This window comes from Carassius auratus, chromosome 3 (genome assembly GCF_003368295.1).
Source record: "Carassius auratus strain Wakin chromosome 3, ASM336829v1, whole genome shotgun sequence".
Taxonomy (NCBI): Eukaryota; Metazoa; Chordata; class Actinopteri; order Cypriniformes; family Cyprinidae; genus Carassius; species Carassius auratus.
This window is the reverse complement of record NC_039245.1, coordinates 8,981,181-8,997,107: the sequence shown is the minus strand read 5'-3', so window position 1 is coordinate 8,997,107 and position 15,927 is coordinate 8,981,181. Positions and strand designations below refer to the sequence as shown.

Sequence of the window (15,927 nt, the reverse complement as noted above, 5' to 3'; positions counted from 1 at the left end):
AATATATTAAGTAGCCCAACTGTTTTCAACACTGATAATATTAAATGTTTCTTGAGCAGCAAATCAGCATATTAGACTAATTTCTGAAAGATCATGTGACAATGAAGACAATTAAAATTCTGCTGAAAATTCAGCTGACAACACAAGAATAATTTACATTTTAAAATATATATAATATTTAAAAAAATCTTTAATTGAAAAATTTTTCAATGTTAACTGTTATTACTTTATTTTTGAAGAAGTAATTGCAGCCTTGTTGAGCACAAGTGATTTATTTCAAAAACATTTACAAAATCATACCCAAGCTTCTGAACAGTGGTACAGAGGTTCTAAAGTTCTAAATTCTTGAAATGTAAGAATGACTGCTGTTCGATAAATATTGAAATATTAGTCTATTCTACAGTGACAAATTTGGTGCTAAATCTATGAAATGTAATTCAGGTCAACTGCAAGAAGCTTCAAAGCTAGAACGCCACAATTTACAACTAGAGCCGCTATGTTTAGTATAAACACACGCACATTTACAATGATGGCATAGGGAGTATGGAAAGTTGTAAGTCCCCTTGGCATAGTGGGATTGACTGGCTGAGGTCCCTGCCAGAGTTAGTGTGGAATTAAAAGAGCAGGATGGAGGTGAGAACGAAGGTAAAAGTGTGTTACAGAGCGAAAGGGGTGTGTATAGTGAGATTGGCTTAATGTTTAACCAGGGTGGAGAGGCACCAGAAATGGACAGGCTCAGCAGGAGAGACTGAGAGGTGTCATTAAATCTCTCTCTCGAGTGGCCCACGCGTCACATTCATTTGTTAATATAGTCCACGTGTATTTCTGTTAAAGACGTCCTTTTAACATGTAGGGTGTCAGGCAAAAAGCAATTCGGATGAATTTCAGAAAAGGACACATCCGAATACTTCTTCAGTGTCATACCTTCCACATCAAAGCACTTCCCAAGACATTTCAAGAGTTCACTGCACTCAAAATAGTCTGTCTGTTACACATATTATTTAATAAAGCTTTAGCGGGGGTGTTTGAGTAGGTTAGGAAGGCTGGGAAAGGTATGGCGTGTGAGCGGGACCTCTGGAAAGAGCATTCCAGGACGAGGAGCAGGATGAATCATCCGGTCAGGAGATGCTGTGATGGGTTCGTTCCGTGGCTCACTTCCGTTCCTGTGTTTCCAAAAGAAGGGGTTGAGTAAGTGGGCGGAAATGCTGCTGCTCTGCCAACCACAAGCCTCTGGAGCAGATGTTCGTCTGTGTGCTTTTTTTTTCTTTTTTTATGCTTCTACCCTGAGGGGACTTTTAGGGACAGACAGGACTAGCCAAACAAAACATAAACTTAATTTACTTCTTTTTTTTTTTCTCTCTCAAGTGACCTGAAAGTCTACCAGTTCAACTTTTTATATTGAATTTCAAGACATCATTCAATCCCGTTTGTTTAAGTTACTGTTTGTTTCTGGGAAACTAAGACTAGAAAGTGAAAACATAAGGGGAAAAAAACTAATGTAGCATTATGGAAAATGTGTGTTTATTTTGCCCATATCCCTCCAACAAAAACAACAACAGAACATTAAACCTCAATTTAAAGCTGCATAGCGCAATATTTTGGCTCACTGTAGAGGGTGTGGGGGAAATACCATCTCAAAGCTCTGTGGTTCTACCGTTATACATTAACAGCACTGAGTCTGTGCCAGAAACTTCTGCCAGTTTGTGTTTCTTTCCCAGGATGCCCTGCTCCTCACCCCAACAGCTGCAGTGGGCGGGTGTCCTGGTGTCATAACGTCTTCAAGACACAGCGTGAATGTCAAAAACAAAAAGAAAGAAAGTTTTGTGTATCCTAAGAAACATGGAAGATTGAAGCAAGGGATGTTTGTCACTCTAAAATAAGAGAGAGGGGGAAGAGCAAGAGCAAGTGCGTGCAGGACAAACAGAAGTGCTCTTTCAGTTTGCCCAATGTCTGTTTGGCCAGTTTGATTGGGGACCGCTACTGATGACAGAGTCTCACACATGGGGGAGCAGATCCCTGAACCTGCACTGCTGCATGCTTCCTATTATGATAGCCTTAAAAGGGAAAGTTTGTCACCCTCAAGTTTTTCCAACCTGTATGACTGACTTTCTTTTGTGAAACCCCAAAAAATATATTTTGAAGAATGTTTTTTGGACCCAACTGACTTTCATTGTGCGGACAAAACCCAGTTAAAACATGTCTTCTTTTGTGTTTCAAAGAAGAAAGCAATACATTCAGGTTTTGAAAAACATGAGGATGAGTAACTGATGTACAAATTTTCACTTCTGAGCAAATTATCTGTATCATTTAGCAATAAAGTTCAAAGTTATTAGCCAAAAATCAGCTTTACATACTATAGTAGGGTGACCATATGAACCATTTTTTATATTGCCTAAAATACCCAGATTTTGGCTGTTTGTGCTGTGCAGATCGATCATTGTATGACATTCATAAGAGCTATAAAGAGCAGAGCAGATGGCTCCTTATGCATTCAAATCACTCTCGGTACTTTGGTGTCATACAATGATCGGTGCACAGCGACGCTTCAAATTGAATGAACGAACAAACAACTAATATGTACGTGTATTTGCATTGCTTTGATCGTTCTCGGTTTATCTCACCTTCTCACATGCCACGATTGGTTGATTATGTAATAGGGATGCACGATATTGGATTTTGGCCGATATTCGATATGCCGATATTTTCAAAATAATTTTGGCCGATGCCGATACCGATATCGATATATATACAAATATATACTGATATATTTAAACTTTAATTTTACTGAAGAGAAATCCATGTATCTCTTCTGTACTGATTCTACCATAAATGTATTATTTTACAAATGTAGACTGACATTCACATCTGAAAAACAGGTCAATTATTTCACTTGGAGAATATCGGTTTGGCTCATCGGCAGAAATATTCATATCGGCCGATACCGATAATGGTCATTTTGAGCTTTTATCGGCCGATACCGATATTGTGCCGATATTATCGTGCATCCCTATTATGTAACATACCTGCATGTTATTGGTCAAACTACTTTGGATGTTTTAGGCAATATAGAAATCCTAGCAAGGACACGTCCTGGGAAAATGGCTCATATGGTCACCCTATACTATAGGATGAAATGCGAGGGGGGTGGATATAGTACAGATGTACATTTGAGTTGAAAGTGGATCTGTTGAGATGATACATTCAGCTGCAGTCTCCTGCGGCACAAAAAAAGGACCGTTAACAGTCGCTGCAGAGAGGAAGTATCCAAACACACACGTCTGTGGGGTCTGGCCACCTGCTTGAGTGTGTGGCCTACAGAAGGTTGAGCGCAGTGGAGGAGGTCTTTGTGTATACACGTCAATGGATGTTTGCAAAGCGGGTTTTCCTAGACTTCAGCCAAACCAGGCCTCTATGTACCCTCCATGTCTTCCAAGCATGCATTTCCTCTTCAGCAAAAATAGTTGCCAGTGAAAGCCAATCCACGTCAATAAGTGTATGGCTTTAAGTCTGACTAGAGGAAAAGGCTGCTAATATTTCCTCAGAACGGAGCAAAAATCATCAAGCAAAATGGGAAGGAAACCAAGCCAAACTTATTTACCCAGCAGAATTTTCGGCTTGAAAATCCAGTTTAAATCCTTAGCTATGTTGTATAAAATGGTAGATGTGGTCACATGTCTTTGGTATAGCACTACTCACACAGAAGTGGACCTTAAGCCAATCATTAGAAAATCCAAAATGATCATAGGATGGTAGACAATTTTGGACTGGTCAACCAGCAAATGTCTACGTTGAACAAATTTAATGAGAAACCAGCTAACACATTGCAAAACACAGTTACCAGTTTAAGCTTAATTTTCCAACATGTTTCAAAGTCTTTAAGAATAAGCTTTGTTCGTTCAAACCACCAAAAGGCAGACTGCTAATTATAAACAACAGAAAAATAGATGCAACGCACCAAGACCTGAGCAGCAACCAGTTTCTCCTAGGAAGGACAACTCAAGGTTGTTGCTCGGTATATTGAACCTGCCTGGCATGAAGAGGAGATATGCACTCTAGATATCAATATCTTTTATCAATAATCAATAATGGAACCATGGCAACAGTGAAAACAGAACGAGTCAATTATGGTTGTGCAACAGCAAGAAAAAGCTGACAGATCATAAAAGATCAGGCTCTGTGTGCCCTAAAACAATGACTCAGCAAATGGTCACTCGTATTACAATAGCCATTCAAATGGTTAGAGCTGATTATCAAGTCTTTAAAGCTGCTTCATTTCTGTTTATGTGATACCCATACATGTGGCAGGTACTCTGTTGATTATGAAACATTATCTAATGGTTACATCACATACCGAAGACTGGCAGTGTTCAGTGGACAGAGTTCATCAAATTTAATAATGCAATCAAACTCTGTCACCTAACTTAAATCACCTATTCACATGTCTACATTTGTCTGTACTATTAGACTCCCATCTTACACTTTAAAAAATTGCATTCTTTTTTCTTCCTGGTCATGTCTTTTCTTGCCTGTTGGCTACAAGAACTCCCATTGGTGCCTTCTTAAAAAAAATAGGTGTCTGATGACAGTGGAGAGGAAGGGTGTGGATTGACCTATTGCCCTGACACACACCCACACAGAAATCCTTCACATGGGTTAACGGCATAAGTCTTTAGCAAAGAAATATGGGGATTATTGATTTTGGGGTAATTAGTCAATAGAGGATGAATGGAGTGGGGATAAAGGGAGTGGAGAGAGATAAGAGGTCAGTCCATGAGAGATTGGCGCAAAAGGTCCCTTAGGCTGTTTCTTATTGATTGGCCCAGTACATTTGTGTGTAACTCAGTTTCACAATATGTGACTGATTAGAAAACCAGTGGGTGTCTCATAAAGCGTGTGCGCGCATATGTCCAGATGTAATAATAATAATAAACTTTATTTTATAAAGCACCTTTAAAAGCAGCTTTTCAAAGCTTTTCAAACACAATATAATTGATACTATAAAAAAACAATACAAAATCAACAAGCAAATGTAAGTTAAAAACAATATCACAATATTTTAAATTGCTCTCTGATGTCCACAGTGTGTATGTGAAGTTTTATATCAAAATACCCCACAGATAATTTTTTTCTTCTTGAAATAGTCAACAAGGTACTTTTAAGGTATCAGCCAAAACAGACAGTTTTTTGTGTTTGTCCCCTTTAAATGAAAATGGGCCGGTGCTTCCGCTTCCCTTTTCAGAAGAGTGCGGAGAATAGGGCTACTTCTACACTGTTGCCGCGGGATGTTTTTCATATCGACGGGTTGAAGCTACCCCAATAATGTGACATTTAGCCCATGCATTGCAACTTTTATTAGGGGAACCCCACTACTTGCGAGATGACAAAGGAATTTATTCGCATTTCCACGAATGTAAAATGTAACATAGCAATCTTGCAATATTCCTGAGGTGGAAAAATATGTTTTAACAGTGCTCTGGATAAAAGAATCAAAAGACAGATTTGCATCAAAAATAACTCCAAGCTTCCTCACTCGACTCTGGATTTCCATAACAGAGCCGTCAAGAGTCAAGGACAACCAGTTTTAGAAATTTGATAACGGGAACCAGTAAGCATAACTTCCGTTTTACCACCGTTCAAGCACAGGAAATGTTTATCCATCCATATTTTAATCTCAGTAATGCAGTCAGATGAATAAGCAACGTCAAGGTGCTCATCAGGTTTTCAATGTATATAAATCTGTGTGCCGTCTGCATACAAATGGTAATGAAGGCCAAGCGATCTCAAAAGGTGGTCTAAAGGTAACAAACAAAGGTTAAAAAGTAAAGGACCTAAAACTGACCCCTGAGGGATGCCAGCTGAGACAGAACTAATCTCAGAACTATAACCACCTATAGAAACAAACTGGGAGCGGTCAGTAAAATAAGACCTTAACCACCTTAAGGCAGTCCCAGACACACAAAACACTCTTTCAAGATGAGTAATTACTAGACTGTGATCCACAGTATCAAACGTGGCTCTTTGATCAAAAACTATAAAAATAGATGTTGCAGAAGTCAGAAGCCATCAACAAATCATTGGTGACTTCGACCAAGGCCGTCTCAGTACTGTGAAATTTACGAAAACCCGACTGAAGAGGTTCAGAAAGATTATTAACTGTGAAACGGTTACACAAATGGGAGGCAACAATACGCTCAAGTAATTTAGCAGAAAATGGGAGATTTGAAATAGGATGCAAGTTACTGAAGCCGTCCAGTGCAACATTTTCTTTTTTAGGCAGAGGGGTTACAGCAGCATCTTTAATGCTGTGGGAACAACCCCAGTCTGTAAGGAGTCATTTATAATACTGAGAACAGCAGGACACAAAGCAAGATTTAAATAAGCTAGTGGGAATAGGGTCAAGCGAGCAAGTGGTAGATTCCATGCTAGATACCTCCCATTTAAAAGCCTCAGTATCAAGTTGAAGAAAGTTAATAAGAACACCAGTGAACTCAGTTAAATTTGTTTACTAACATTATCAACTTTGATCAACAAGATATGTCAATATGTCTTTATACCCGCCTATCAGAGAACTGATATGAACTGTAGACAGTATACTTGAGGTAAGCCAGCATTACACGCGGGTGTTGGGTCATAATGGGGTGTGGAATACTTTCAGTTGTAGGCGATTAGCCATCCCAAGAAGTACACAGGGTCTTCTGAGTGTGAGATGGAAATATTTCTGCTTTAATTCAGAACTGCTTAAATTTGCCTTTGCGAGAAAGTCTCGCTGGCTGTTGAAAAACTCATTTAGTGTACAAGAGGGGATCAATACCAGAGTTTTTACTGACAGAGGAGCAATTATTTAATATTTGATCAAGCGGATGTGTTCAGTTGCACAGAGCCATAAAATAGATGGAAACTGAGTGCTGGCTCAGCTGAATGTCCTTCACTGTTCATTACATTTCACAGGACCTTGTACAGCGCAACAATAAGCTCTTGTGTGTGACAACAGTGGAATACTTTGGATGTACAGTTGCCTTATATATTGTGTGACATTCATGGTTTTCCTCTAATAGGGTTGCTAGGATTAAAAAGCCCTCAAAACCACATAAAAAGTGAAGATTTGAATGAATGTCTCACCAATGATTACTTCGTAGCATTTGTATCATAGCACACAAACGCTTCTCTTTGATTCTCAAAATATGACTAGAAAAACTAGTTTCGCTAGATTAACCCTGCTGTTCACGTCACACTCCATTTGCACGACTTGAAACTGAGAAATCAATACATTTGCACGTCAGTGCTAGAAAAAATGTGTGTGTATATGTCTAGATGATAATTTATTCATGTTAAAAATCGATTCACTTTTGAGCATTGCAGTGTACATGTTTTTAGTTACTAATATGTATCCATTATGTTCATACCATCATTAGATACTAATACTTATGCCAATATTGACTAATAGTTATTCAATAAATCACTAGCACTTATTCTTTACATGACCACTCATTCTTTGCTACTGGTAATAAGTTTTAGTAGTACTGAATAAGTAGACACTAATACTGAATCATACATAAGCAAAACAACAATTGAGTGAGACAAAAAAATGTAACTAGTGACTCTTACTATAGTTACTAATGTCTAGATAAATAGGTACACGTATTTAGTAAATGAGTACCGAGCAGGACTAGTTACAAGTAAACACGCTTCAAATGAAAAGCTAGTAAACCGAGATAGGTATCTACAACAACTAGCAATACAAGCAAGTTGTAAGTGAATAGCTGAGATCTGAACCACACATCCCCATAAAATTAAATGGCAATATGTAACTTGATTTTATTTCAAAACAATGAAAGTTGTTTGTTATTTTTGGGATCGTGACTAGAATAGTAGCAAACACAAACGTATACACAAATATTTTTACGTTTTAAAATGAGTAAATGGGGCAATCAGTATAGATATCCGTTAGTTTACTACAGCAATTAACCATATTGGACATCATACTGTGCTTTCCATGTCGTCGGCTTACTAGGTTTTGTGACAGCTTAAGTTTTTTCTACATACCCGTCCTGTGTGTGTATGCTCGTCCTGATTGCGTAACTCGAAAGACTCTTCCTCCTCTTTCTCCCCATGATCCCGAGCCAGCAAACTGAAGCCTTGTCTGCAGCACACAAGCCAGCAAAGTCCCTGCAAAGGCATTCAAATCACGGCGTGTCGTCCAGTTTCTATCCGTAAATGTCCAGTGATGTCCACCGTCCTGTCGTGCAGCTGGGACAGATGGAGACTGTCTAGTCAAATGAAACGGGCTGATCCGAGAGCATAAACTCCTCCATTTCGTTTGGGATAACTGAGAAATACCGCGTTTTATCACGCGGGATATATCCAAATACGTGTCCAACTTAAGAGAAAGACTAATTAAAATACTTTTGATCCCACGGGTCCATTCAAATGGAGACTTATTAAAATAACGCTTCTTATCTGCTTCTGTCGCGTCTCTAAATTCTGCGGGACATGAGCATGCAGACTCTTTCAGAAGCGTGAAGGGGGCGGGGCGACTCACCCCATGCGTTAGGATTCGCAAGATGATTGGCTCGTCACGCACACGCCCAGAACACGCCCCGCCCATCATCTGGCAAGCTGTACATGTGAAGTATGCATTTCAGGAAATGGAAGCAATTCGGTGATGGGATCAGAAATGTTTGACTCTTATTGTAAAGCCACAACAACTATTAAATCCCTGATCTTTAACCTTAAATTAAGGCCATAATCAAGAAAAATATGCTTTTTTTATGAACCTGCCTGCACTCTGTGCTCTGTTTAGTCTGTTTCTGTTTACATAAGAGCTTTTTTCAAAATTGTACTCAAATCTGTCCTTGTACAAACCATGATGTCATCACAGGAGGGTTATCTACTTTAAATGGCAAAGCGAAATTCGCCGTCTATTATTTGGATAGTGCTGGGACGTGGAGACTTTGCAGTTGCATTAACAAGTTAGTGTGAAGTTCTGGGTGAAGGGGTGAATGATCACTCTGTGTTGTGTGTGTGTGTGTGAATGTGCATGTGTTTGGGGGGTAATGTAGTCTCCTAATGCGCATTATGTGTCTGAATGGAAAGCAGATGGACTCCTTTATTCCAGGAAACTCTTGTCACGGGAGGCTCTGAAGAGAGGGAGACGGACAGAAAATGAGGGGAGAGGGTAGAGCACCAGAAAGACTTTTCTGTGTGACTTCCAAAAGGTCTGATTATCCTCCTTCCTCTTTATTGTCTTGTGCAATGTCTGCCTTCTACATTTTTTTCTGTCATTTATTAAATTTTTATGGCTTGGAAAGCAAATGACTCCATGTAGACACCACACAAACATCACATTTCATTTAGTTGTATTGTACCTATCTTCCTGGAAATAACTGGTCAGATCAGTGTTGGTATTTATTAATTCATGAGCTTACCTGCCCATTCATCCCCCATTTTGATGGTACAGCATAAAGGAAAAATAGACTAAATTGAAGGAGGAGAATGGGAGGTGGAGGTGGATGCCAGAATGGATTTATACGGCTGTAGCAATAATTTACAGGAATGGATGATTCTACGGAAACTGCATTGGGAACTTCAACAAATGAATCAGTTTGAAACCTGAATTTAAATACCTGAAATATTATCAATAAAAGTAACACATAAGTTGTGTAGTGGTTTATAAAAAAGGTTTCCTGTCTCCTAAACCACATCTATTTGATGGTCTTAGCTGGTTTAATACGGTCTGCCAGTGTGCAGCCAGCTGGTCTTTGAGTCTGACCAGCTCAAAAGCTCCCAAAATCAATCTAGAACCAAACGAGGAAACCAGCCAAGATTAGCAATCCATTTTAGGTTTAAGAAACACTTCCTGTCAACTATTAGTCTAACAGAAAGATAGTAAGTCAGCCTTTTTGCAAAAACAACTACATATTGTGAGTTTTTTTAACACACACATTGTCAGTCTTTCCACTCTAATCCTTCTTTTCCTGAAGTCTCACACAGAGCCCAGCTCATTCATTCTCTCATGTACACTCATAAATCATGCTTTCACCAAACACACTCTTGCTTGCGCACATTCATGCAGACGACACATGATATTTTCAGGGCCCCTCTGTGCCTGGACTCCCTTCGCTCTCTCTCTCTCTCTCTCTCTCTCTCTCTCTCTCTCTCTCTCTATGCCTTCATTTCCTCTCATTTGCTCTGCTTCACTTTAGCTGACTTTCTCCATGCATTCATCATTCTGCAAGCTGGCCCTGGTGTTTGTCTTTAAGTCTGCCTGTGGTTTTGCCAAACACACATGGACACAAACGCACACACTTGCAGTGGGGTCTAACTAGTGTGCTGTCCAGTGAAAAAAACCTTCCTTGGCATCTTTCTTTTTCTATCAGTCAATTCCTCGTCCTCTCTCTAACAGATTACAGTATTATTTTCTTCACGGCTTATACCTCTGCTTTTCTCTCTTCTCATCTTCCTTGCCATGGCGGGTCAGACCTGCCTCCCACCTGACCTGCTCCTGGAACAGATGTTTTATTTTTAGAGCACTCTCTCTTTCTCTCTCGCTCTCTCTCTTTGTCAATCTCTCTGCCCACGCTAAGAAGAAAGAAGGAGTCTTGTGTCTATATATGGCCTGTGAGATTGAGGTTTTCAAGAAAAAGCAGACTGCCATTATCACCCATCTTTTGTCTCTGAAAACAAGGGAGTGAGAGGAATTTGACCGCTCTGATGTTTTCAGTTTTCTGTCTCACTTTCACAAAACAATACTTAAATCTTCATTTTGGGTTTTCATACAGTACAGTAGTAATACAGTAGTAATAGCAGGAACAGTAAGCTTTTTATGTTTAATGAAACAAGATAACACTAATTTCCATGTTTTGTGTGTGTGTGTGTGTGTGTGTGTGTGTGTTTTATTTATTTACATTTCTCAATTTCTCCCCAAACAGCCAAGTTGTATTTATTTATTTATTTTATGACTTTATGATTTTATTTATTTTTTTGATCAAAATATTATCTCGAAAGTCAGAGATATTTTAACCTCTCAGATTGGAAATTTATAAGGATTAAACTGTTTTAATATCTGAAAAATTGAAATTTATCCCATCCAAGTGCACACACACAGCAGTGAGAAGTGAACACACCCCCAGAGCAGTGGGCAGCTATATATCCAGCCCCTGGGGAGCAGTGCCTTGCTCAAGGGCACTTCAGCCATGGGTATTGAGGCTGGAAGAGACCACTGTTCATTATCTCCCTCCCACCTACAACTCCTGCCAGCACCAAGACCTGAACCTGTGACCTTTGGGTTACAAGTCCAATTCTTTAACCATTAGGCCACAGCTGCCCCTTTTTACAAGATGTAATATAAATCTCAAGTTTCCCCAATCTCAGGTTGAGTCTGTGAAGTTTCATCTTAAAATACCCCACTTATCATTTATTATATAATGCTGTAAATGCCCCTTTTTGGCTGGAAGCTAAATTATCCTGTTTTTATGTGTGTCTCTTTAAATGCAAAGGAGCTGCTGCTCATGTCCGTTACTACAGCAACAACAACAACAAACTCTGATTATAATCTCTAACATGTCATTCCAGTTCTTTGTCATGATCAGAAATTCTTTGCAGCACGTTTAAAAATCCTTGTCAGTTTAAACTCCTGATATATGGTTTTATGAGCTCACGCCTTATTTTTTAATGCTTTGAGCAGGATTTATTTAAATGAGGAATATTGTTATGCATATGTTTCTGGAAGAAAACAGGACTGCAGTTGAGGGATTTGAGGTAGTTCAAAATCAAAAACATTGCTTACTCATACAGAGAATACTCCCTTTTGGAGTGGACTTGGTGCTTTGTAACTGCAACATTATGCACTAAAGGCGTAACAGGACCCCTTTAATCACTAATTTCATGATTTGAATTAAAGATTTAAAGTCAGAATTGACATAAAATAATAAGTTTATGGGAATGTGTATCATAGTCTATTCACATTTCTTCTCACCCTTCATGACTTGCACTCAAGTCCCAACTTGGTGTAATTGACATTTCCTGTCTGTGAGGTCGCTTTAGGCCTTAAGGTGTTGATGCTACATGAGAAATGGGATAGAGTCGATCCCTGAGTCAGCCTGACATTACACAGACACCACACTCATAATAATCATCCTATAAAACTCTTCTATGAACTACTTGTTCATGAATACACTGACTTCTTCTCTTCTTTTGTTAGTATGCAGCCTTATTCTCCTGATTTTTTCTTAGTTTATTTGTCCCACTGTCTTGTCTGAAATGTGATTGAATAGCTCATAGCTGTAGAAGTCAGAGGTAACCTGAAACCTTGTAAATCTAAGTCGAGGACATCACAAATGGCCACCATGCTAACATTTACTATACTGTGTCATGGTAGAGTTGTTAGACAGATATAGTGATGCCTTGAGGGCAAACTATTTGATACCTGCCTAATCAAGCAGTTGCAACTGTATTTTTATATTTGAAGTTTAGGCTAAATGCAAAAAAAATAAACATAATAATAAATAAATTATTAATAATGATAATAATAATAATAAGTATGCTGAATAAAAAAGCTGCCTCTTTAATGAACATATCTTATAAAACTTTTCTGTGCAGAATATTGTGAACTTTGTTCAATGGAGATTGAACAAGAGATTGAGTTTGAAAGCCTGTTTCCAGTGCCTAATAAAAATTAAATAAAAGGTAACTCTGAGAGGAAGTTTAAAAAAGATGCATTAGCCTATGGCTTTAGCACATTGTCAGAACTACTCACATTTTGAGATAAAGTCTAAAATAAATCAAATAATGATTTTAATGATAACATAAGGTTGTCAGAGTTGGTGGTTTGGATTTTGAAATCTGGCAACTCTGAGCATTTTAAATGCAAGCTTGTTAGGTCCTGTTAGATAATGTATCTATTAAATGAAAATGTTTTCGTAATAAATGACCCGCAGCCCTGATTAAACCATATGAATGCTGAATCAAGGCTGTGAGGCACAGTTTGCACATGTCTGCTTTAGGAGAATCAGTGTATTTGTATATGACTCACTCTTCTTTGTTTTTCGTTGTGTGTGTGTGTGTGTGTGTGTGTCTTTCCTCCTTTCCAAATCTCTCTGGAAGAAGGGGTGTTAAGGAGAGGGCACATAGGGGAAAAAATATTCTCTCTTTAAACTTCTGACCTCTCTTCCCAACCCCCTCTCACCTCCCTTCATGGTCTCCATTACTCTATCTTTAACCCTGGTTCCTCCAACTTTTTTTCCTTCTGAAACCCCAAATCCCCCTCTCCTCTTGGACAAAAACCTTTCACAGTTTCCGTAAAGTGCACTGTGTGCATCCCCTAACCATCTCCCTTGTGGACACATTCTGTTGCTCTTTTACAGGAAGTTGTTGTTTTCCTCTTGAGAAAGAAAGCGAGTCCCACTCTTTTCCTTCATGTTAATGCTGTTCAGAGCGAACATCCTGATATTTGCTTCTGCAAAATATTTCTCTTATGTTCACAGCAGTGACAGAACAGGATCTGAGACACTTCTAGGCTATCTGATAGTAGCTGATTTCTGTCCATTGTGAACTGTCCTAGAAAATTAAAGGAGAAAGGAGGACATAAACAAAAGCAGAACTGATCATGTTTTGCATCAGCGTCGTACAACAATATCCAGGAAGAAAGGTGCAGATCTTTGAATGCATATGCAAACACAGAAACATATATTCTTATAGGGCTGGTTGGAGCATAGGAGGAATAAGACATAACAATGACAAAGCAAAGAAAGATCCAGCATTCAGACACCCTCATACTGCACGGTATATGCACACTAAAGAGGGAGAAAGATAAGACTTCTCTTCTCTTCTCTTCTTTTTCTTACTTAATACTTCTCTATTTTAATTTGACTGGATCTCCTCTTTAGTTTTATTATTAACTCTCTTGTTAACTACAGGCCCAGACAGAAAATGCGCAGAAAATCTATGGTATTCACCACTTAAATGTGGTAAAATTGTTTAAATTGAGCTGATAGCAAACTCTTGGCAGCTAAAAGTGTTAGTGTTCCTGTAGCTCAAGTGGTAGATGCATTGACTTAACAAGTGTAAGGTTGGGGGTTTGAATCCCAGGAAACACATGTTAGGAGAAACTTGTTAGCCTGAATGCAATGTAAGTTGCTTTGGATAAAAGCATCTGCTAAATGCATGAACTAATTTTTTTTTTTTAATTTAATTTAAAAGTAGGGAAGCACTGATATAAAAATTCTAGCTTAAATTATTATTTTCCTGTTAAAATAAGAAATGCTTTTTAAATGATATACCATTTTGTCTAAATAATAATAAAAATCCAACTCATTTTTTAAATGATACAAGTGAAGGCATCACTACATGTAATATATTGTATGTATTCATTTTGGCATCTGCCAACATTTTTACAGTTATTATATTATTAGTGACTTTACAGATTCATTTTAAGTGAAAATACCAATAAATCAGTTGAAAGACATATTGAATATCGAATGAATACATTTTTAAAAATCTCTAATACCAGATGATAATCAAGCTTATTGTCTTTTTCATCCAAGCTTCAAAATGCTATAAATTACCCATCTAATGTTGCTCAAAGCATCCAAAATCCAGTATATTTATGAGAATGTGTTTATGTTCATGTTAATGGCATATGCTCTCTTAAAAGAGGCTTTCTTACAGGTTTGCGTGTGAGCAGAAGTGCACAGCTCGTAACTGTGGGGTAGACCCACTGGTTAATAAGAGTTAAGGAAGGGTGGGCAGTCATCCAGAGGCCTTGCTCTATTTATAGCCTCTAGAATATGTGAAAGTACTCAGAACTCGTACAGTGCTGCCAAAATCCCTGAACCTTGTGTGTGTGTGTGTGTGTGTGTGTGTGTGTGTGTCTGTGTTTTGCATGCATCTTTATACATTTGATGTGACAAAGTGTTAAACCATGTCCGTCTTAAAGAGGATTTCAATTTCAATGTGCGGCAGGGGCAAGGATTAGAAAAAGGAAATAAATGTTGGCACATTTTGGGTAAATAACTGAGGGTCTGTTAAACTGAGTGGAAATCTGTGCGTTCCCGGATCTCTTACAACTGTGCTGTGATTTCAAATGCATAAGGGTTAGACTTGCTTTGCTTTAGGGTAGGATGGAAGCTGCAGTGAACAATCATAGAAACCTGCAATTTCACCCAAAATACACATACATACATAAAAATATGGGTGAATGAATCCCATTTCAGTATTATCCATCAGAACTGTTTGTCGAATTTACAAGCTATTGTGGTCAAAAGCCTGAGTAGTTATGATTGTTAATGAAAGACATTATCTTGCTGCTTAGCCAAAGAGACGTACAGTATCCAGATGTAGAATCTACATATAAGCATATTCATATTGTATGTATAGCTGTGCACTCAGTCTTTCCAAAAGATACAGTCAGGGCAGCCAGGAATAAGAGACTGTGGGTTAAAGGGTTGGCAGGGCTTCCACATGCTCGCTGGATCAGTTTGCGCTTAGAGAGTTCAGTAAAGCTTCCAGCACACATACAATCACACTGCACACAAAATATACAGTCCTTTTTTCATATTGACACTTTTACAAAGCCTTAAGCAGCTGGAATTAATTCTGGCATGGGTAGTTGAGGATTGTGGATTAAAGCTCAGACCCCTTTTATTTCAAATATTTACTTCACACGTCACACATACATCATGTACACACATTCTCTCTTACAATCAATTTGCATGCACTGAAAAAAGCATGTGTTTGTAGAACTTCAGAAAAAAGAGCAACAGTTTGCATGCTTTTATTTTATTTTATTATTATTGTTTTTTTTTGTTGAATTCATTCGTGTCATTAGGTAAATGTATTGACGGAATGTAGAATGTCAGGCTGTCATGTCATGACAAATCTGTATTTATATTTCATTTTTAAATATTCTATGCTTAATCTCAGTTTTTTATA

The 15,927-nt window shown here is 38.3% G+C and overlaps 1 protein-coding gene across 1 annotated transcript in view; it reads right to left on the bottom strand.

The window, feature by feature from the left end:
• Window positions 1–8,506, bottom strand: part of LOC113046858 (pleckstrin homology domain-containing family H member 3-like) — a 38,029-nt gene extending 29,523 nt beyond the window's left edge. The window contains exon 1 of the mRNA XM_026207925.1: window positions 8,044–8,506. Coding sequence (XP_026063710.1) covers window positions 8,044–8,178 — 135 coding nt within the window. The 5' untranslated portion in view covers window positions 8,179–8,506. The remainder of the gene's footprint in view (window positions 1–8,043) is intronic.
• Between the last annotated feature and the right edge of the window lie 7,421 nt (window positions 8,507–15,927).